This window comes from Spodoptera frugiperda, chromosome 18 (assembly GCF_023101765.2).
Source record: "Spodoptera frugiperda isolate SF20-4 chromosome 18, AGI-APGP_CSIRO_Sfru_2.0, whole genome shotgun sequence".
In the NCBI taxonomy this organism is placed as follows: domain Eukaryota; kingdom Metazoa; phylum Arthropoda; class Insecta; order Lepidoptera; family Noctuidae; genus Spodoptera; species Spodoptera frugiperda.
The window spans coordinates 8,791,374-8,816,896 of record NC_064229.1 but is presented as its reverse complement, the minus strand read 5'-3'; the positions used below and the strand labels follow the sequence as shown (position 1 = coordinate 8,816,896).

Genomic DNA, 25,523 nt, shown 5'->3' with positions numbered 1-25,523 from the left:
GTCGAGTTTGTGTATAAAATATTTTATGCTGCGTTCTAAGTAGATTTTCAGATGAAGCGTTGGATTTTGTAGTGAGATTTTTTAATTTAATGTTGTTGTAGTTTGAGTAGGCTACGTTCATATTTTTGAAATAAGATTCGTAGTTTTTTACCATTTCAAAATAGAGGCAAAAGTGTAGATTGATACAATAATGTGAGCACATATTTGCATCTAATTTAAGAGCGAGAAATGATACATGAACATGTGGATCGAATAAAAAAAAAAAACTTTTTGTACTCATCGAAATGTCTGGTAGTTTATTATTCTTAAACTGAGGATAACATTACGTATATCATATACCTAATAAAATTACAATTCTACCAAATATAGCACACTTTCTTGACCTTTCTAGTTAATGCGTATATAGGTAAACAGTAAGAGATGGGCACCCGACCACAATCCGACCGCGGTAAGTGTAGCTTAACCTAAATAACACAATCCTTTGGCCTGTTCCTTGGTCACGCTCTCAAAATACCATACAACACCTACTTTTTTGCAAAAAAATGTTATAAGAGAAAATAACTTAACTTGTATTTGGTTTACTTAAGTTATTGGGTCTATAAAATGATATTTAGCCCATAAGCTTATACCAGAGACCCATAGATTTTTTAAGAGGGGAAATTCATCCAATGATATCAATGCCTTAGGCGAGGCGAGAGGGAGTTTCAGACTCTTACTGACTAAAAACCACCCTGTTCCTACTCTCCAACTAACTAGCGGGTTTACCGGGGCTCCAGGGAATAGGAAAGGGGTAGTTTTTAGTCAGTATAAAGTGCCTAAATTAAGGATTAATTGAAATAAATGCTTTGACTTTGACTTAGTTAATTTCAAAATGCACATACAAAGAACGATGTAAGACGTATAAAAATATTTGTGAGTAGTTTCACGTACGAGTCGGCCGTAACTACGCAACATCTCTGATGATACTCATAAATCAATCAGGCGTCAGTCATTATTAAGACAGATATATAAATAGGTTTGTTTATTACTATATAAACTGGTGTATGTGTTTCTATGGGTGGAGAAGAATTATTGGGTGCTAGGAATGTATCGGTATTTGATGTTGATTATTAGGTAACGTTATTGCGCTTCACGCGTCAATTTAAAATAATTTGCACATTATAGCGCGCAAAATTTGCAGCTTATAGGTGTATACAAAGAATGTTTTGAACATTGTTTCCACGTTGAAAATGACATTTAGAACGGGCTCATTTTTAAATTCTGTGATCTTGCAATCAAATACTTAAGTAATGAAAATCAAATACTGACAAATCCGATAAATTCGAAATTAATTATTATGTTTTTGGCTTCTTCACTAGTTTCAAGCTATGCTAGATGCAGCGCGACAGATAATAATTAATTTAGTAGGTATATCTCACAAAAGTTATAATACAAATTCGACATTATCTGAGCATTTCTTTTACGGACCCAAGGACCAAACCTAATAACCCTACAACACAGAAAGAAAAGAATGCTCCTAAATAAACAAAGAAAGTACAGTCAGATCAAATAAATAAAGGCACATAGAAAAAAATCTCAGAAAAAAATTCACCCAACCACTTGTCTTTCTAACAGTACATCAAATAGGGTTGCCCCGTTTATAAATTAAAAGCACTCCACAAAGCCCTGGCCAGTGGGCCGTGGATTCGATTAACTGGCCATAAATGAATTCACTCAATATGTCTTTTTATTCATTTTTTACCGACTTTTATTGCAACAGGTCCACTTTTATTGGCCCTTTTTCCTTTAGATGTTGATATAAAATGATTGTTTCGTGTTTGTATTTGTTTGTTATATGAATGGAATAGCAATAGTGTGTGTGTGTGTGTATGGAGTGCTTGCGTGATGCATTTATATTGATAATGGTGTTTTGATTTGCGAATGAGGTTTCTAGGGCTTGTTGAATGAGGAATGTTGGTTATTTGGTTTGGAACCATGTTGGGAGACCCTTTCAATATTTCAGATTTTTTTATGGAATAGGAAGACAAACGAGCGGACGTGTCACCTGATGGTAAGCGACCAGCGCCACCCATGGACATCCGCAACACCAGAGGAGATACAGGTGCGTTTCCAACCTTTTAAAAAGGCCTTTTATTTGATGACTAATGCATATCCTAATGTTGCAAACATGGGTAAGATATGATATTAGATATCATTAGAAATTGGTATCAACACTTCGCGTGTAAATTGACCTTGATTTTTATTCATTTGTAATCCTAATCACTAAACAACTATTCTTCAAAGATGGAAATAATCAATAAGGACAAAACGTACATCTACCAATCTTAAACATTTCAAGAACAAAATAAATTATACCAAATCACAGTTCTCTTATAACCCACTATTCAAAGTCCACGTGGACAGATAATTTAGGGCACCAATTGCATTTCTAAACGCCCTTATCACTAAGCTTAGCCGAAATTGATAACATTGTTCCCAGTAGCATAGAATTTAAAATAGAATTGAATACTTGTGTCCGCGATAACGCTAAGATTTCGACGGCGACTGTACCTACAGACGGCCGCAGGTCAAGTTAATCTTTTCTGTATCAGATTTTCAACTTTATTGTTTATGGATATAGAGTTGAAAGTGTAATGAAATATATTGATAGATAGGTATAGGTTGATATGCTGTTCTATTGTGATATTTATGGGTATTATGAGTAATCAGACTGTTAGTTGATATTACTTTATGGTTTTATGATTCATAGGCGCTTAAGAGCAGTTATTTCCTAATATGGTCAACATTTTTCTGCAATTAGCTAATGTTTGAAGGTTAATTTGAGATTGTGTTGCTAGACCAGTTAGGTTTGATCGTTTGACGGTGGGAGAATGTAGTTTGAAATAGGTATTGACTACCTTTGAATACAAAGTAGTAATTTTTGGAGGAGTAAAATCATCTGGCTTCTCCTTGGGCGGCTTTGGGCTCCTACATCTTGGGCGAGGCGAAAGGGAGTGTCAGATTATTGCTGATTAAAAACCACCCCGTTCCTACTCCTGCTTTTCTGAGCTAGAGCCCAAGTAACTCGCTAGGCACTACATAGTATAGTATAGATCTTTTTACATTTTTATAATACGCTTTACATATATGAGATTTGTAAATCTAATTTTAATCTGTAGCCTACAATAACTACATAGCACACATTAAGAATAGCATAATTATGTGCGAATCAACACGAATAGAAAATACCAACGAACAACAGTTGGGCAGAAAGCCCGCCAGGCATGATCATTTTGCCTGGTTGGAGGACCTAAAATATTATGAAAATAAACACAGATTTTTAACAATACTTTCCATTGCTGCCTCTACAGAGTGTCAATTTTCAAATTGCAATAAATACAATTCATTGTTATGGTTAAATATTTACCTGGTTTCGTTACTTGGAGTTCACTTCGAATATACACATTGTTTAGTAAATGCATTTTATATACTTAATCAGTAAACATAATCACATCACATCAAACCAAACAAAGATTTTTTACTAAAAAAGCACTCATAATTAGGTCTTATTTAATTAACAGAATAAAGTACTATATTGTAGTTTAAAAATTTTGATATAGATTTATAGTCAACATTTTTATATAGATTTAAAATGAAGCGCTTTGCAATTGATTTAATTTTAATTTAAACACAGAGACGCGTTTGTCATGAGAAATATTTAATAATATATGAAATGTCAATGTTTTTTTTTATCAATACAATAATATCGAAAGCAATATTTTTTTTTATTTTTTCGCACTTTTATGAAACAAAATAAAAACACGTATATCTCTACATCGTCTTGCGATGTGAATGATAAAATTTTCAATCGTGTGCGTAGCGAGTGGCGAGTTAAAACGTTCATTCACATCAAGCTACACAAAACCAGTTTATCTAGGTCTCGCTTTGTATGATCTTTCTGAACATTCAAGGGTCAGTTTATACTGGTTTGTTGAGCTTGATATGTAGCTGTGTGTACTAGATAGATAAACTGATGGAATCCACAATGATATAGAAATATAGACAGTCAATATGTTTGCAACGTGCGTGTAGTCACGCATGTTTATATTCACGACTGTAGTTTCAAAGGGGATGGGCAGAGCTCTTTGATATTTTGAAAAAGTTTGGGTGAAGTTACAGGGGACGTTGGCTGAATTGTTTTTGAGAATTTCCAAAAATAAGAAATACGATGTAACGAATATTTTATTTTTACTTGTTGAGTGTAATTGGAAGTATATGTGTCATCTCGGTACTGATTTCAATAGGATCAGTTCCCACATACAAAAAATGTTTTTTTTTTCGAATGAGATATCTAAGTACCAACATGAATAGAATAAACCTTTGACAACACGATACTGAGGCTAGGCTTGTATCTGAAGTTAGCTTCAACTCTTATCTTAATATCAGATTAGTACCTAACCTAGGTCTAACTACTCCTTTGCCTATCCTTATCACTTGATTCAAGCATGCCTAGATTTGTAGCTACTGGAGGATGATAAAATGTCATTATCAGACTTTATGCCTTTTATCAGAAGGTTTCTTGAGATAAAAATTACTAAGTAATACTATTTATTGCAAATTTTAAAATATAACCGATAAACTATGCCGTCGCATATTGCAATATTGGGTCTTTAACTTAAAAAAAATAAACATACCGGCCAAATTGAGAACCTCCTTCTGTTTTGGAAGTCGGTTAAAAAATGGAACCGCCTTCAAATTTTAAATTCAGAACCTCCATTTTTAAGTCGGGTAGTATACATAAAACCTTCTTTTAAGTCTGAAAAAAATCAGCCAAAGCCTCGTTCTTCTCCACACATTTACTTTTTGTTTTAATATAAACCATGTTATTATATCTATATCACTACACCTAATCCTTAATCCCCTTGTCAATAGCAAGACGCCATACTGTCTCATAGTTTATGCAAATTAGCGCAAACCAACTAATTAGTATGCAGCTGACGTCAATTAGTGTGTGCTGAGCATTAATCATCAGTAATCATCAGTGTTTGATAGTCAGTCATGTGGGAATTAGGTTGGGCGATGATCTCAATGGAACCAATACTCAATCATTTATTGCTTTATGTTAGGATTAGGTGGTAAACTTAACTAGGATAGAATGTGGACCCTGTCGGGCACAACAATATAAGTTTAGGAGAGAACACACTTTTACATGACATTTAAAAAGTAGGTATATCAAATGACACATGCAATACAAATCAAATTAAGTTAAATGAGTCAATACTTAAGTCGATTTCTTATTCTTTGCAAAGTTCGAGATTTTCGATGAGATTTGTTTGCTCTAAGAAAAATAAATAATTCGACTTTTGACTAAAGGATCTCGGGTACGATGCCCAGAGTTTACTCTTGAATCCAATCCAATACTAGCGCCCATTGCATTCATATTGAGTGGATATTAAATGAACTAAATGATATTGAGTTTGGCTTTATATTCCGTACTCTGAATGCTATTTTAACAGCTACGATTGGGGTTGTATAGTTTTAACATTGAAGAATTAATGAGATTTTATTACATTGAAATTGCATTGACATTGAGATTGATTTCAAGAGTAAGTAACCTGGTCCATCTATAATATGGGACTCATAACATAATTGGGTGTTCCACTTTGGTCCACCTCTAACTGACTATTGGAATGTAGGAACATAGGAAGATAATTCAGTTTCAGATTACATTCTATAATATATAATTTTAACATTTTCCCGTCGCGCCCCTATCGAAAGACCGGTGATAAGATAAAATAAAGCATTCAAATAAGTTAATATTGAACAAAAGTCAAGACAGTCAAATAAGTTATGTTATGATACACAACGAGTATCATAAACTAAAAAGCAATCGTAAATTAATGTCATTAAGATATCAATTGAATTGTACGCTTATCTTTGTAGATAATGATTTTATCGGTCGAATTCCTAGTAGAACCTAATTTATAATAATTTGGTATTATTCATTTATCAATACCAAAGTTAAATTTTGGTATTTCCTGAATAAGCTAGTTTTTAATATAGCATTTTAAATAAGCTGTTTTTAATATTTCTGTGCTATTTTCGTATAAAAATAGGATATTATTCCTGATTGCATGATTAGTAAACTAAATTGATTCAAGGGTTTTTTTATGGGATAAGCCGGTAATTCATGGACACCCGAAACATCAGAGGTGTTACAAGTGCATTGTCGGCCTTTTATAGGCTAGGAATTTAAGGATAGTTGGGGATCCGGGGATTGGAAAGTTTGGGAAAGGGAGGCAAATTGGGTTCATGATTAGCTGTTGCCTTGTAACTGTCTAGGAGACCGAAAATCCAACAGTGGAATATCAACAGAATCATATTTTGATTCTGGTTTTTATAAACTTTAACGATGACAATCAGATGAATATCTTGTCTAAAAACAATCAGCAAACTAAAAAAAATATTTTAAAACAGTAGATTCCCTAACACTGTTCTACTAACCCCTCAAACCAAAACAAATATAAATATAAACTAACTGACCATTTATACAGCAACAGACACAAATATAAACCAACTGAGAATCGCTTACGACTCAAAGAGTTGATACAACAAATTGTATTGCGGTGCAGTATAGTGCGGAGTCGGAGTGCATCATTATACAATTCAATTGGACTCACATGCGGGGCCTAAGGTCAGGTTGTACTGTGAATAAAATACTTTAAGATTGGGCTGAAATGTAAGCGTATAGCGAATTCAAATAGCGATTTCAATGTAACTAATACTAATACCGAACGCGAGAATATAAGTCACTGACGTAGCTTGAAATTAATCGGGCTGCACACGTAAACTGTGTTAAATTCAGATATAGTGTGAAAATATAGTTATAGAAAGCCAATTCAATGTGCAATAAAGAGAACAAGCTAAACCCACATAATGCGTATTAAAATTGATTTGTGTAATAAAAAGAACATTTGGAAAATATTGAAAATTTAAAAATTAGTCCGAACCCATGCCAACAGATTACACAAATTTTGCCGTGATAACCATAGTAACCTCTCGTATAGGAGGGCTAACGCCTGATCCGGATGACCTAGCGGGTTTACCGGGGCTCCGCTTCGAAAAGCAGGAGTACGAACGGGGTCGTTTTTAGTCAGTAAGAGTTCTGACACTTCTTGTCATCTCGCCTAAGACGAGAGAATCTACTGGTTGGTTTAAAAAAGACTGTAATTATCAGAAGTTACTGAATACTTTATTTAATTTGTAATGGCAGTCAATTTTGAAGTTTACATTTTGTACCACACAACATACGATTTCAAGCGAATCGGACAAGGTTAATCTGCACATGTGTAGTAGACTGTGCATTGTACAAACATACTAACATAATATATCTGTATGTATGTTTGTATGTCTAAAGTGTTAATGTTGATTGCCAGTCAACCTCACTACCCACTGGCCTCTTGCCATTGATTTTGGACTGTGCCGTTTGTAGTCAAGCAGTAGAGTTTTGTTTTTTACCCTGGACGCAAAAAGAGGGGTGTTATAAGTTTGTCTGTGGCATCATAAATCCCGAACGTATGCAGTGATTTCAATTTAGTTTTTTTGGTATTAAAGATGACTTATGTGAGAGTGTTCTTAGACATGTTTGATGAAAATTGGTTGAGCCGTTTAAAAGTTGTGGGGAGAATAACCGAATGTCTGCAAATATACTCGGATGGGGTCTCAAATGAAACCACACTGAAATAAAAAATATCGATGATATGAGCCTCTAGCATAGCTTGAAACTAGTCGAGTTCCTCGTCAAACAGTTACGTGAGTAAGTCGATAACATAATAATTAATTTAGTATGTCTCACAAAAGTTATAATAAAACCACTTAAAAGTTCAAAGTCATTACCAAAAAGATATCTTCACTGTTTTGTCTTCACTTATCTTGGGCTTATCTTCCAAAATATGAACAATGTTCTAACTGGTAGTATTGTTACGATGGTGTTATCAAATCCTATGCTCCTTTTGACACGTATGTCATAATATTTTTGGTGTGGACGTGACAGTGTTCAGGTATCACTACATAGTATAAAACAAAGTCGCTTTCTCTGTCCCTATGTCCCTTTGTATGCTTAAATCTTTAAAACTGCGCAACTGATTTTGATGCGGTTTTTTAATAGATAGAGTGATTCAAGAGGAAGGTTTATATCACTATTGCATCCACGCGAAGCTGGGTCGGGTCGCTAGTTTGTAGATATAAGTTTTTAAAATGCACTACAAATGCATTGAAATGCAGCTCCTCTGGTAACGCCTATGGAGGCGATTTTCGCTTATTTTGTCTCATGAAGATACATTTAATCCTCCTTATATTTTTTTTCTGCAAAATACTGTGAGCTACTAATTACAGAATTTTGTTACTTTTTTACAGATACACTCTGAAAGAGACCTCTGAATTAATTTTGGTATTCGTTGGTTATTTTTGTTAGAATATTCAGATTTGTGTGCTGCGGCGAATAGCAAAATACTAGGATTTTCCAGTTAAGGAAAATGTATGACTGGGTTTAATTTTTATTTGGTTTCCAAATTTTTAACTTCACAACACAATTAAAAACCCATTGAAGAAATAGATTGGAATTTCGGTGTAGACCATATTCTTAAGCAGCAAACAAAACTGCCTTATTCACAAAAAAAATCCCAAAGTAACTATTGCGACAAAACTCCATAGCTTCTACATATAAAGAACAGAAGCATAATACCCGCGTTTCCCCTTGACTTTCCATGAAAGACATTCATTAGTTACGGGAGTAGAGGCGGGTAAATTGACTATGTAGATGAATAGGTGGCAGTATTCAAATGTGCTCTGTAATTCTATGGGGGATAATAGGCGCGTTTAGCAGACACAGGTAATATTTGTTTGACTTTTGATCTTGAAGTTTTTTTTTTTATTCGATAAAAACTAATGCTTGACTACAATCCCACCTGATGGTATGTAGTGATGTAATCGTTGATGGTGAGGCGCACTAGTTTCTTAAGAGCCTATTCACTCTAGACTTCAGACTAGTTTTTGGTAAGTAAAAAGTAAATGTGTTTAATTTGTATTATAGTGAGAAACGTCTTACTTATTTACCCGACTGCGCCAGAAGGAGGGTTATGTTTTTCGAGAGTATGTATGTATGTATGTATGTATGTATGTATGTATGTAGGTATGTATGTATGTATAATTGTTTGGCACGCTCTGCAGCCTAAACGGCTTGATGGATTTTGGTGTGAGAGGTGTCGTTGGATTCGTATTTACTGTGAGAGTGACACTGGATATATCAAAATAAAAAACAAAATACAAAATGGCGGATTTTTGGCGCCAAATTCGAATATTACTCACTCTTTAGCCTGAACGGCTTGATGGATTTTGGCTTGAGAGGTGTCGTTAGATATGTATTTACTGTGAGAGTGACACTGGTATATATCAAAATAATCTAAAAAATTAAATGGCGGATTTTTGGCACCAAATTCGAATATTGCTAACTCTCTGGCCTGAACGACTCGATGGAAGTTCAGCTTGATAGGGGTCGTTTGATTAGTATTTATTGTGAGAAACGTGACACTTAGTTTGATATCAAGATTATAAATATAATAATCCATATTTGCTCAAAAGGAATGAAACCATGATAAATAAATTACTATTTAATAACAACATAGTTCCATATTAATAGCACTTTTAATAACTCCACATCGACAATTAAGACATCAACCGTCAACCGGCGCTTGCGACTTTGATCATCATCATAGTCCATCAGACCGTGATGAGTATGATGATCACAATTGACTGGTTAATTAATTATTTAACCTAAGTGTTAAGTGGTGGTTTAAAGTGTTGTTCTTAAAACGATTAGTTTATTACTGTACTAGCAGTCCTCTTATGGATTGTACCTATTGTATAAGTATGTAGTAGAGGAAGATACTTTTAATCTTCAAGTGGGTAGAAAAAACTGTATCACATTTTGCCAGTAGTGTAATGCGTTTTGTGTAAATTACTTTTGCTCTAATTGCATTTTGACGCATAAATATCTAAAATAATCTCCATCAGATCATCACCAGATCGCCTAAGGTGGGAGAAGTCATTGGATGATTTTTCCCCCTAAAAAACTCACTAATAGGAGTAAACTGCACAGTGGGCAAAGTGTCATTTTTACGTAGACATAATTTAGAACATTTTTCGCTCAATAAATGGGAGGTAAATAATTATGATAATAATATAATAACTAGAATTTTTAGGCGCTTTGCAATGGTGTTTATTGGAACAACTGGCAACTGGCAACTAGCTGTTTACATATATTTCAATTGTACCTACACATAGCAACTCGAGTAGAGTTCCGAAGATCTTCAACAGTTTTCAAGTTGCTGTAATCGAAAAAGATGTTCCTAATTGCCGCAACTAGTGTTAAATATTATATTTTGCTCCAATTGCCGTCGACGCGACGATATCTAAAATGAGAGCAAGTGCCTTCTTCGATATCCATTGTGGACACTGAACGCTGATTGCGTAGATTTAGCAACTCGGTTATGAAAGTTGCTCACAGATTGCCATAAAATTGCGGCAAACGTAAACGTTATAGCAAATTTCAACTTTTTACAAGTAAATTTTAAAATGTTGATAATTTCCTAACTTAAGTTGCTCCATGAAAATTGCCTTATAAGCTATGCAAATCTATGTCATAGTTTACCTGCATTCGAAATAGCATCATAAGACCTTATAGTCAAGTATCAAAATTGATTCAACGCAATTCAGTCGCAATTTTATTTAAATACCTAAGCAATATTTTAAATGTCCCTTACATAGGGTGTATAAAATATTGCTCGTTCTACATTTATTTTAGAATTATGTGTTAGCACATGTGTCCTACAAAATTTATGTTACGGGTCAAATTATTGTAAAGTAAGGCGTATATTTTTAGAAGCTGTAAATTTGCTGTCTTATGGGATTTTATATAATAAATGTGAATTGAACTCTTTGTAAATGAAAAAAAAGAAATATTTGTTTTTGTTTAGAATTAGGTCCCTTGGTTATGGATGTGTAAACATCTCTATTTATGGAAAACTATATGAGATGCTATATTGTGAGAAGAGGTTAGCCTACTACCACCCAGATCTGGAGCTGCGGACTGCCTAGCAGGTTACCGGAGCTCCGGCTCGAAAAGAAATAGGAACAGGGTAGGTTTTTAGCCAGTAAAAGTCACTTCTCGCCGCGCCCAAAGTGGGAGAAGTCATTGATGATTTCCTCACTCAAAAAAGCCTGCTATCACATTAAGAAAGCACATTTCTATCTTCAAATTCCCCAACAACCATCCTTCAACGAGATTTTTCTACTTCGTCAAAAAAAAACAAAAAAAGACTGTCAAGCAAGAGCTATGTCTACAAGAAGGCGTCCATTCACAAATGACGTAAAGTCTCCTTGTAGCCATTATTCAGTAATAGTGTTAATTGATGGGCTCAGCGTGTACTTTGGTATAGGACCACTGTGCAACGGTATTGGCAGAAGTACAGTCAGTCACTACAGGTTAAATGACCGTAATACCGTTTTAATATCTGTCTTGTAGATTATTTTAAAATATTAGACATGATTTTTTACTTTCTTACAAAAATAAATACTTTCGACTTTATAAAAATATCGAGTGATGTCGCTTCTAGTTACGTTTTATACGTAGAAATGACGTATTTGCTCCCAATTCTAAACTTTGATTCGTTTTATCTAAGTTTTGTTATCTTATATGACAAATTACACAAATACAGTCTACGTACTCAGTTTAATGTTAAGTAGTGAACTTTCAGCTTTTTTTATATGCCTACACATACAGTGTAGTCCCTTTAGTACGACTTCGCATAAGCGACCAACCGTTTTTAGCGACGAAAGTAAGCATTTGTTTGGTTTTAGTATAAACTTGCTTAATAGACATTCTTTTATTACGACTCCGCTTACAACGACCAACCGCTTTTAACGACCGAAATTCACACATAATTGTCCGGTTACAACGACAAAACGACGAGCGTTGCCGTGTTTACAAATAACTCATAGAAAATAATGAAATAAATGATTAGCTATCTCAACTATCGGTGGGCGAGGCGAGAATGAGTGTCAGACTCTTACGGACTGTATATTATGACTATAAACTAAATGGTGGAACGCTACTCTACCATTATTTAGGTACAACAATTAATATTTTGGTGAGATTGGTCTTTCAAAGACCCAAGCAAATTAAATTACAGACTAAGTAGAATATAAATTTTATTACTTTTAATTGTAAATCACGACTACATTTAACGTAAAAACTTCCAACTTTTTAAATGCCTATGGCCTATACGTATTTTACTCTTTCATTGCATGTTCGATCAAAGTGGACCTTCTCAAAAGTATTTGTGTAGTCAGCTCCTACGCCCGACCGGTCACTCCTACTTAGTCAGCTGTGCTTTATAAAGTCAACACTCAATGTGGGATATGCAGTTTGAAGGTCATGTGGTCAGAGACCATTTGGGTATATTAGTTGAAGTTTTTTATTTAATTTCGTTGATATTTTATGTGTAAAACTGCCACTAATAATCTTGTAAATTAATGATTTAAATTAATTAATTTAGGCTATTTTAATCGGTCATCATTTCAATTTTTTTCATAGACAATAAAGTAATCTTAGAATAAATAAATAGCTACCATAAATCAATACAATAATCAATTTACAATTTAACATAAATACGCTAAAATAAATTAGAATAGATCACATCGCAAGCACTCACCATATTTTTTTTTTTTGTATAACCAAATTCCACAAACTGCACACTGGGCAAAATATCACGAGCACAATTTAACGGTCAAAAATCACAGCACAACACAACAAAAAGGGCGTCCGTCCGATGCAACATGCAGTCACCCACTGGTCCCTACCTGAACGAATTGGACAAAAAATGACGAATAAGTTTACCTTGTCAAGGATACCGACCCCCTATCGCTGCACTATTATCTAGCCCAAATTCCATAAACAACACCCCTTAAAACAATAACTTAACACTTATTAACATTACATAAGGTCTAATTTTGCATTAAAATAATTATAACGAACTGCAAAATACTTTAGGTATTATGTCAAAACGTGTCAAACAGATAGGTATTCCGATTGTGAAGGCCACTTTGATTCCGGAATTTAGTCATTTTCGAAAAAATAATTTTACCTGTGTCACAGATAAGGTTAATCAGTTATGTTTTGTTTGACTTCGGGATGACGTAAACGATCATTTATTGTGACCATAACATTATGTTAGTGGGCATCGAATGGGTGGGCGGACACTTTCACTAAAAAAAGTTTTTTTCTATAAAGTTTTTTAGCAAAACCTCTTGGATTATGTCATTGGTACGGTCCGTGCGGCTAGTTTATTTATTGTTGTGTTTTTTGTGGGTCATTTTAAATCGTTTCGAAACTAGTCCGATGGCCAAATAGGAGAATGATGAAGGTCCAGAACTTTTATAGAGTCAATAAAGTTTTACAATCCGTAACGGAACAAATAACTACTTTTTTGTGATACGGTGTCTGTTTTTATGTTTAAAAAATGCCGTTTTACTGTAAATTTTTACGGTATTTGTTATTTTGTTAGTCACTATTACCTTTTAAAAAAGGGATGGATTGACAAGGTAAATAAAAAATCTTAGATTTTTGATGAAGATATTAGGTTAATCCATACTTTGATTGAGTCAGATTAATACAACAGTGCAGAATACTACCATAATATTGTATTAAATTTGTACTTTAAGATAAAAATCTCACTTTAAAATGGTAATTGCGGCAAAAGTAACTTCAGAAAGGTTACATTTAGGCCTCTTATTTACAACCCACGAATTAATTTCGAAGTAATTAAGTAAAATTTATGCTTCTTTTTGTGAGTTCTCCTTACCGCCAGGTGTTATAGATTTTGTAAGAGAAATGACAAATAAAATGCAATAAAATAAAAATTAAGTGTCTTGTGTATAAGTATTTCACTGTAACGATAAATTTTGTTTATAACCTTCCTTAAATCTGTATATTAAAGTCTTACACTGATTATCTTGGCAGTATTGATTTTTTTCCAAGAACTTAATATATTTGCCCACTGTTTTGCCTTATATTTCGCAAAGTTTTTGGTTTGTCATTTACGGAAAAAATCGAGTTTGGTATCAAGTGTTTACTTGTTGTTTATGAATTACTTATCAAAGTAATTATTTTAAACAATTCTAGAACGTGATTGTCTCATTGATTAAGTGGTGATTAGGAAGTGATAATAATTAATTGATGAGTACAAGTTATTCATAATTATTAATAATAATGTAATAAAGAATATTACACTCCACGTATTTAAGTAGACTCAACATAATTAAGTAAAATATGAAACGTCAACAAATAAAAAATAAACAATTGTCTGTCAGTCTGTCCGTCAGTGAAGTTAGGTGCTCATTCCAAAGTGTAGCTTCAAATGGAGAAGAAAGATCAAGAAATTCCATTCATTAAGTAGGAAGTTACGTTATCTATTAAATATACCACGTGTCGTCCAACTAGTTATTTCAACTAAACGTTATCAGATCACATAACACCAACACCAAATCTACTTACATTTCAATAGTTTAATCATTTTATCACCAATTGCAATCACTTCACTGACACACAAGTTTTAACAACACCTAATCATCGATCACTAATCAAATTAGTACCACTTCTCATCACTTTAGAAACACAACAACTGATTCATCACAATTGTAAGAAATACTTCGATTCTTCGCAGAAAATGACGTGATTCCTTGATAATGGAGTACGTCATACTATCGTAAAAGGAAAATGTCTACACCAGAGTCACTAAAGAAGTGTAAACAAAGAGTCTACGATTCACATTTTTATGTAAGCCTTATCTCAGATTATGATAAAGACCTTGGTAATAGCTTGTATGTCATAAAAACGAAAAAATCGTTATACATGCGAAAATTATCTTTAAGTGTATATTGTTAGAGTAGGTTTTGGAATGATTTGTGTAAGTTGTAAATTGTATATGAAGTAATTATCTCTTTTAAAAAAATATTGACACAGTAATGGATGTGGGCGATTAGTAGAAAGTGTTTGTTTTAAAAGGTTTTTTACATTTTATTGATACTCTTACGTTTTAGTAATGTTAAGACGACATTTTTTTTTCAATAGAAAATCAACTTTGAGCATAACTTTGGTCATACGATGTATACAAGATATTAGGCAGACTATTAAAAAGAAAACAGATATAGTATTAGCAGCAAAATATTTTACAACATTTTTGTCCAAACATGGAACACATTTAAACCACTAGGAAATCACGTCAACTAAAAAAAAACGAACACGAAAAAAAAATCTAATAAAAAACCAACATAATCAAACTCCTTTTAAGGTTTAATTTAATTATTCATAACCTGTAGGTCATGTTGGAAAAAAGACCCAATCTCTGGGTGCCATATTTGGAGAATGGATTCCATTCTGAGGTTTCATAATGGAATATTTAAGCCACAAATAAGAGAGTAAGCGTTTGGTCCTTTTGCTCCTATTAAAGGATAATTTACTTGATATTGTCAGTGTAAATGTAATATGGGGAGATAGTTAAATATGGACATGACTTGTGGTTTATTAATAAGTTTGTTATGTACCTGGTAATAATAAGTCATTGATTACCTAAAGAAACAATATATTATTTAACTAATAGCTGATTCATTTTTGCATAAACGATGACGCCAGAAAAATGGCGCCGCACTCTTAAAAGTTTTTACTTTTAAACCCCAAGATTAAGAACAATACAGAGATAAGAGGATTTAGTTCGCAAAAATCCGTTTCATTTAAAAGTTTTAAGATAAAAATCAGTTAAAATATTCAAAAAAGCGCATAGATTATCTTATATCTTAAAATGTATAGCAAAATCGTTTCGAATTACAATCTTTTTTTAAATCTTAGGACCAAAGTGTGACGTAGAACCTTTTTAGTTGTTTTAATTCAAACATGAATAGAATTTGTAAGTATGAGACAAATTGAGTGTGGACTAAGTAAAGGGTCCACAGGGATTGCCAACGGACCTATCACGTCTCTGGAATACGCTCTCGGAATTCAAAATTAGAATGCTCTTAAATTGAGAGAATGGAATTACGTTTTGTGTTTTAATTTTTCCAATTTGTCCCTGTGTTAACTGGGTTGTTAATAATTTTGAAATAAATTAGAGTTTTGTAAATTATTTTTAGTAGTATTTTAATATTTTTGTGTATATTATAGAATAGAAGTGTTTTCCATTTCAATAATTAAGCGTGTAGGTTTGTACCCTTTAGTCTGAGTTTGATTTACGTTTAAAGCTATACTAAATAAAATGCGTTCAGCGCTCTGATTGGCCGCTCGAATAAACCAACCAATCGTTTCGATTACTTTAAATGTAAATCAAAATCATACTAAGGTTACTAACACAGAAATATAAACCGTATTTTCAATTGTTTTTTCTGCTACTGCATCGTTCCTTTTATTCATTGAAATCAGAACATTACCGGGCAAAAAAGAGCGTTGTTTTTTTAGTCTCTTGGGTACAGTTATAATTATTATTTTAATACCTATTTAACTATTAACATAACATCAAAATAAATATTAAAATGCAAACAACGACAGTCGAAATCCTCTTTTCCCCTTAAGTTTTAAAAATAACAACATATCTAGATAGATATCACGCCTTTAATCCCCTAGTAATATCTATCTATATTACTATCTATATATATTACTAGGGGATTAAAGGCGTGACGATATACATATATATATTATTATTATCATCTAGACAGATATATCTACCCATTCCTCGAATAAAACTAAAACTTATCGCCTAGGATATAAGTTACACAACTAAGTTGGAGTGAGGGGTATATCCACGTAATGCCTTCATTAATAAACGTAAGAATAGCGATCAATTGAGTGGGATTTGGCTTCATCTGGCCAGCTGAGCTTCGTTACTGGCTCAGTGGTACAGGACGTTTCGAATATGTCATTGTAGTTCTTTCTAAGAAGGTGCTATATGTAGGAAAATAGAAATTCTTCTTGGTAGGTTAATTACGAATGCGAATCATGGTGAATAAGACCGCGCCTATTGTACTATTACTTTTTAAATGTTTGTCCTTTGTGTTTTATATGGTATACAATAAAAATGGTTTCAATCAATCAATTAATCATGGTGTCGAATTAGAGTTGAGTTTGAATGAATGATCCATTTAGATAACAAGAGGTATCAATAAAATCTTTCAAATGATTTTGAGTCTACAGCAAGAAACTGTAATCTACAGAATACTGACACCAGCCGAATAATATTTTAAAAGCTTTAAAAACCACAAACCTTTCATCATACTTATAATTTCAAAAATTTTACTACAGAGAAGATACATAAATGTAGATGTAAATACAAGTGACAGATTCCAATACATATGTTAATTTGCATAAACCACAATTTAACAACCACCTGTACATCGATAAACAAAATGTAGGACAAACAGCGCATTGACTAGTAAGTATGATTAATAGATTCGTTGGGACAGGTCGGGACTGTATTATTGGGACTGTCCTTAATAGGATAGCACTTCGTGGAAACCCTAGCTTTATATCCTATTGTGAATTTGTTGAAAGGAAAGTCTCGTGTTTATTGCTAGTATTATTACTTACTTGAATAATATTATTGTGTAGTTGCATCGTTGGAGTAGTGGACATACGGACGACGTTATGGTTTACCATGAGGTGTTTAAGCTATGATTATTTGGACAATATATTCTTAAAATTATGTCCTATATCCAGCAGTGGTCAAGTACAGGCTGATGATGATGATTATTTTTGATGATGATTTTTAAAATTGTATTCCATGACAACAATAGTCTCGCTTTCTGATAATTATGTAACTAACTCACAACACAATAAAATGTAAAAGATCTATGATTCATTCGTAACATAATTATATAGGTAATTAATGTACATAACTCTGCAAATAATATTAGGTATCTATGTGTACCTATTTGGTTCTTTGTATAGATATATAATAAGCAGTATAAATGATTCGCCTAATCCCAGTTAAGTTAAAATTGAAATCAATCCGTGGAGTGTTGCATTTGAAAAAAATATCTAAATCTTTAATGTAATCGTATACAAATATTTAATGTATGTAACGGTATTAAGTTTTACGGATTTTATTGATAATTGAGACGGCTTACCTTCGTACATCTGCGCGTACTGCGGGAAGCCGGCAGCCCTTAGCCATTTGCATGCTTCTGCCGCTTCGATCTCTGTAACAAACATACAAAACATATTAAAATGTTGAACAGAATTCGAGATAGAACATACAAACACACATTTTTTTTATCAATCATGTCTGTCTACTCTTCGCCATTTATGAATAAATTCACGCCTTTGGCCCAAGGGATTAGAGATAAAAGTATAGTGCGAATAGTACTACTCCTAATACGACTTCTAAGTAAGCTAAAAAAAAAACATAATACACCCTTTTTTGACCACGACAATTGTGAACAATAAGTTTACTGTCTTCTAAACTAAATCAATCACCGCGACCTATGGACGTCACCAACAGCAGAAGTGTATAACTGTGTATAATTAGTTACTGATTTGGTAAAAACATTAGTTTTGTCAACAAAATAGTTGTTAGATCATCTTTTCATAGGTTTTTCTTTTTTTTAACGTTGCTCCACACTAGGATTTTTCCTGGATCGTTGGTGCATTTACACACATACAAGTTCACACACACATGACACCCAGACCCGAAATAACAATTTGTGGATCACATAAAGAGTTGCTCCGTGCGGGAATCGAACCCGCTACACGTTACACGACAGCCACCGCACCAACCGTGCAATCAAGTCAACATCATCTTTCCTTATGTTCTTCGGTTATAGACTACATAACATCATATAGCGATGTTTAACAAGACATTACATAGTTACCTACAGCAGAAAATTGCTAGCAGTTTATAGTCACGCTTCAATATTGGAAACAGATAAATTCATTAAGCCCAGGTACCTCATATAATTAAGCCGTATAGAAAGTTTATCGCTGAGAAAGCCTAGAGTTTTACGTTCACCATGTTTTATAGACTTTTTATGGCGAAACAATGGGAAAACAGTCATTGGACCCACGCTTGAAAAGTCGTAACTGTCAGTAGAATCGCATTCTATTTAATTTTCTAGTTAATTTATTGGTGTATTTTGCATAAATATAAAGTTTTAGTTGTGCGTTTAATGTTGTTTTGTTTGTGGTTTTTGAGGTTATATGATAGCTAAGTAAAAGAAGACTCCTTTGTTGGTCATTTGCCAACTAGGTTTGGATCAGCACTGCGTCCTAAAGTATAACGGACAGTGTGTGTCTACTATGTACAATTTTAGGCGATTGCTTGCAGTTGTTATGAATCGTGAGACATAACAAATTAACTAAAAATTAAAGAAAAGCTCTCAAGACATAGGCTCCTAGGCTACAGTAGACTGCACGACGTCTCCGCGTCTGCGCATGCTGCTCATGATGAAGAGTCCCTCTGTAACTCGAAACTAGTAGAGCTTTTCTCCATTAAATTACGTGAGTAAACCGTGATTTTTAGTTACCAAATAGGGTGTTACCCCTAAGATTTGAAACTCATAAAATTTGATATTACTTTGCCCAACCAGAGAATCAACAAGGTAGGTATTAAAATTAAATAGCACTTGCAACCATTTGATTAACGAGACAGGTACGAGGTAAATTGAGTAATACTAGAGAGTGTACTACTAGGCGTTTATCTAATACAAAGATTAGATAAAACGTTGTTTATACGGAAATAAGAATTTTCCGGTGTTTGCTATCAATATCTGAACACAGGATGTTATCGTTTTCACTTCAAATCAATTTCCTAATATCGGTTTTGCTTGTGTTACGTAAAGAGGTTAGGTAGAAATGCTAAGTGATCTTCTGTTACTAGATTCACTGTTTTGTACCGTAGAAGGATTAAACAAAGAGTTAAAAACAGCTTATTTTCATGTTTGTTGAAATAACATAATTCAAAATGTGTTTGTGTGTATGTTTGTTACTCAATCACGTCAAAACGGCAGAGGGGATCGAGATGAAATTTAGAACAGGGGTAGATTATGGTCTGGAGTAACACATAGAATACTTTTTATTCCACAGAGCTGCCAAGCCGCTAGCAGAAGCTTAGATCGTTATATAAATAGGGCAAAATACTACTTAAAAGACAAATTAAAATTCAACACGAAACTCCAGAAACCAAAAAGTAAGTACTATTCAAAAAAATCCATAGAAATAAAACAATTTCCATCACTACACTCATTAACTCAGTAGCGTTACAACACTAATTGGCCCAAAGAAACAACAAGCCAAGGTTCTGAGGAAAAACAAAAAAAAGCATCCAAGCTTTCACTAATACATTATTAATGTGTCAGAACCAGTCCACTTGGCCCCGGGACCTACAACAAATGTAGGGGGTATCAATCAAGATGTAACTGGGCGTCAGGGGTCAAGTTAAGTTGGCGTTGTTTCTTCTACGGGTACAATCAACCGCTTTGTGGATGTGACGGTTACAAATGCCTAAATAATGGAGAGGAAAGCGTGTGAGGGTTAAGATGAAAGAATTGTTTGGATGTGGTAGGTTTGAGAGTTAAAAAAACAATCCCTACGATTTTTTTAATGTATGGAAGTATGCTTGACTAATTTGTGTTTAGTCAAGGATTACGTAATAGGTCTTTGAAACTTAGTTGAATGTACGCTACTTTGATAAAAATATTCACACACACACACACACACACAACGTCACGCCTTTTATCCCCGAAGGGGTAGGCAGAGGTGCATATTACGGCACGTAATGTCGCTATACAATGTACACTCACTATGCACCATTTTGTGTTAAAGTCCCATGTAATAGGGTGAGCCTATTGCCATATCCTGGACACAATTCCAGACTCCGTGCTACCACTGAGAAATTTTTCGAAAATCCGAAAAAAGCCCAGTAATACTTTGCCCGACCCGGGAATCGAACCCGAGACCCCTTGTTCGGCAGTCGCACTTGCGACCACTCGACCAACGAGGCAAGAGTGAGTGTCAAACTCTAATTGACTAAGAACTCTTGCTTTTCGAACCGAAGCCTCGGTAACCTCGCTAGGTTGTCCGTAGCTCCGGATAGTAAAACTTAAAGTAAAATATTTTGGAGCTAAGATTTCTACTTTAATTTTATTTATTACGACAACTTGTGAACTGATCTTGAAAACATTTAAGTCATAAGATACTGAAAGCTTCAGAATTCATAAACAAAACTATCGAAATAATTTCTTTTATTTCTAGTTATTTTATTTTCAAACCACTCAAGCAAAAATCGCCCTTCCATCCTTAATGAATATTTAAAATAAATCACAGAATGCCGTATCAATTCATTAAGATCTCCTCTACCATTACCTTAGCGGATGGTGGCAAAGTGCGGATCAATTTTTCATGGGCTCTTTTAAATGTATGTGTGTATGTATGATTTGTATAAATATTGCATTCTGGAAGTAGGGAGAACATAATAGTTGGCTTATGGAGATTGGCAATGGTTTTAGCTGAGGTAGAATATTATTCCAAGTGCCTAAAGGTTTTGTGAAGATTTTAGCTTATTTTAACCTCCAAAAACGCTTTGATCTGACACGAAAAACGTTATTGCTGAGGTCGATAAAATTACTGAAGAAAAAATTATATTCGCAACATTTTGACATTTGATCCAGAGGATAAGACGCTTCTCATGCATGAGGGCGGGTTTGGAACCTACAAACTTCGGATATGTCCTTTCTAAGGTTAAGGATCACTGATCAACGGTCACTGATTAGTTTTAAATCGCCAACCCGCATTAAACAAGCGTGGTGATTACTGCTCAAACCTTCACCGTGCGAGAAGAGGCCTTTGGTCAGCAGTAGCCACTTATAGACTGTTGATGTGCTAGCTAGCATTCAAAATCAATTTATTCAACGTACAACTAAAAATAAAATAATTCTATTAAATATTTATAGAATTTAATAAAACTCCCTTTAAAGACAAATGTACGCAATTTCGATTAAATCGATAATCAATTACCTTTTAGCTTATTAACTTTGCTGTCAGTACAAATGTATCGGCTATCGACTATCGGCTATCGGCCACCGGCGTGGAGTCGACAGTAAGATGTATAGCTGTTAATAGCCCAATAGTTGCCGCTTGTCAAGCTACTTTTAAGAGTCAAAATATCAATAGAATATCAACTCTGTTTCTTAAGAGTTATGATTGAATATCTATTGAATGAGCTTGGTGTTTTGGTATATTTTGAAGAGCTGTCGTATGTATTTGGGAGCCCTTTTTGTCTATACTTTGTATAGATACTTACTTACAAATAATTTATAGAGAAAATGTTTGGTAATTAGTTTACATTTATGTAGACCTATTTGCAAAATTCTAAAAAGCAGGAGCAAGAACGGGGTGATGGTTTTTAGTCAGTAAGAGACTCCTTCTTGCCTCGCCCAAGGCGGAGAAGTTATTGAATGACGATCCCTCATCAAAAAAAAACAAGTGCTGTGTTAAATGGCCGATTTAATAGGGAATGTATCCAATCTTATAGAAATTATATAAAAACTGCAGAACAGAACATTCGTAAAAATCCTAAATTTTTCTGGAGATATGTAGCAGGTAAAAGGGGTAATTCTGGGATTCCTTCTAGTGTATATTACAAGAATGTTTCCACAAGCGACCCACTTGAAATTTGCAAATTATTTTCACATTTTTTTCAATCTGTTTATGAACCCTCTACATTTGATATTAATAAATGGGTACAGCCGGAAAGTTATAACAACAGTAGTGAAATTATAAATGATATCCATATAAGTTCCTCTAAAATTCTTAATGCACTAAAGTCCTTAGATATATCGAAAGGTCCTGGTCCTGATGGAATTCCACCCCTTTTCTTTAAAAAAGTGGCCGCTGAAATATGTATACCTCTGTTTCTAGTCTTTCGTAAGTGTATCGATGAAGGTACATTTCCGGAAGATTGGAAGCGAGCTAATTTAACGCCTGTTTTTAAGAAAGGTTCCAGGAATGACGTGGAGAATTACCGTCCGATATCCATATTGTCCACCTTGTCGAAGCTTTTTGAGAGAATTGTTTATAATGAAATTTATCCAACTATTCACAAAATAATTATTCAACAACAGCATGGTTTTGTCAGGCAGAGGTCGACTTATAGTAACTTGATGATTTTTGTCAATCACCTTTTCGTGAATATGGACAATCGAACACAAACAGACGCTATCTACACAGACTTTCAAAAGGCTTTCGACAGGGTGGACCACGAACTGCTTCTTCACAAAATTGCCTTCAACGGTATACGAGGTAATCTTCTGCGCTGGTTTGTATCTTATATAACAAACCGTACGCAAAAAGTTGTAATAAATGGTTATCAATCTGAAGAGATATCCGTTACGTCAGGAGTCCCACAAGGATCAATTCTGGGACCATTGCTTTTTACAATATTTATTAACGACATTGATACCTGTTTTAAGCACTCTAACTTCTTGCTGTATGCGGACGATTTAAAGATTTATAAAACCATAAAACATAATAATGACTGTCTGCTACTGCAAAGTGACTTAAATCGACTTTCACACTACTGCACAGAGAATAAACTGTCCTTAAGCTTACCAAAGTGTAACTGTATAACCTTCACTAAAAATAAGAAGGTACATGACTATATTTACTCCTTAAACGGTACTCCTTTAAATAAAGTTTTTTCATTACGTGATCTTGGAGTCACTTTGGATTCCAAGCTTCATTTTGATTTCCATGTCGAAAATATTATTAAGTCTGCTTTTCGAATGTACGGTTTTGTAATGCGTAATAGTAAAGATTTTCAGCTTGCTACTACTTATAGGTATTTATATATATCGTTAGTTAGGCCATGTCTGGAGTTTGCTACAATTATTTGGAATCCATTTTATATGAAATACATTGATTATGTGGAAACAGTTCAGCGTAAATTTTTGCGCGGTTTACATTACAGATGCTACCGTAGTTATCAGCCATATGAACATCTACTGCGTAAATATAGTTTGTTAACACTAGAGGCCAGGCGACATCTCCTCGGCATGATGTTCCTACATGGTATTATTCATAATAAGTATGACTGCCTTGAATTAACGAATGAATTATGCTATATCGTTCCTAGGACATCAACTTGGAGACAAGTTCGTTCGCAGCGCTTATTAGCCACAACCACTAGCCGAAACTGTAGAACTAATGCAGGTACACGAACACCTTTATGCCAACTTATAGATTTATTTAACAATAAGTTTGCTTCTCTTGATATATTTAATCTTAACACAACTAATTTTAAGAAATGTTTAGTAAATATTTTAAGAAACCAATAAGCACATATTATGTATATTATGTCATTGTTATATTTATAGTTATATTTACATTTACGTACACTTTTTATCTATTATTGCATGTAGCAGTTATTTCTTACTAGTAATAGGTGGATAACGATGTTGGTAGTGTAATAAGTACATTTTTCTGTATAAATAATTGTTACTCATATGATTATGCTACTGTTTGTAATCCCGAAATAAATAAATAAATAAATAAAAAATAAAAATTATGTGTTTGTAAACATATTCACGACACAGAAGAAAATCCTAGTACATATAAGGCAAAGTACTATGAAAAACAAAAGCTTTAAATACGGGCAAAGCCGCGGGCGTATAGTTGGTTTTAAATGATTTGTTACAAGATTCAGATGTGGTTATCTTTATATTGTTTCTGTATAGTGATGTATTGTAGTATTTAATCATTCTTATTGATTGTGATGAAAGGTAGTTATTGTTTTGTAATTTGGAGAAAGGTAGTGTTGAATGAAGTAGTACTTAATTGACTACCTCATCGGTATAAGTGGTTGCAAGGGCACATGTTTCAGGTTCGATTCATGGCGAGAGCTTTGTTGAACTTTTCGGATCTCGACTGTCTAATATATTTCTCAGTATTTCTGGATTTGAACTGAAATTTTATTATAATCTACCTAGTAGTTATATAGGGCTAGCAATATAACTCGCAATTGATAACTAATTTTTTTATACCACGACGCGACGGTGGCAAGAAATCTCATATCCCACCTGATGGTAAGTGTTTATTGTAGCCTATGCGTTTGCAACACTTCGGGCATTACATGCGCTTTGTCGACCCAAAATAAAATCATTATGATCCTAAGCAAGGAATCGAACCTGAGACTAACCTCGAACAACACCATACACGTGTTATCCAGTTACCTAACACTAGATAACAGACAGTTATGTTATCTAAGTATTGTGCATTGATTCGAGTTAAGTATTTACTAGAAAATGACGTCACAACAACGATTTCCACTCATTCCATAATCATTCACATAGAGCTATACAGAACCAGTTTATCATGGTCTCGCTTTATATGATGTTTCCACATGTTTAAAGGTCAGTTTATACTGGTTATGTAAAGCGTGTGTACTAGACCA

General features: G+C 33.8%; 1 protein-coding gene across 7 annotated transcripts in view; it reads right to left on the bottom strand.

The window, feature by feature from the left end:
• Positions 1-25,523, bottom strand: part of LOC118277857 (rho GTPase-activating protein 7) — a 355,041-nt gene that overhangs the window by 64,766 nt on the left and 264,752 nt on the right. For 5 of the 7 annotated variants that reach the window (XM_050700316.1, XM_050700317.1, XM_035596825.2 and 2 more), the window contains one exon: positions 18,208-18,279. In XM_050700316.1, coding sequence (XP_050556273.1) covers positions 18,208-18,279 — 72 coding nt within the window. Of the gene's footprint in view, positions 1-3,406; positions 3,516-14,590; positions 14,819-18,207; positions 18,280-25,523 lie in introns of those variants that run through there. The other 2 variants (XM_035596830.2, XM_050700318.1) reach the window with 2 other exon arrangements.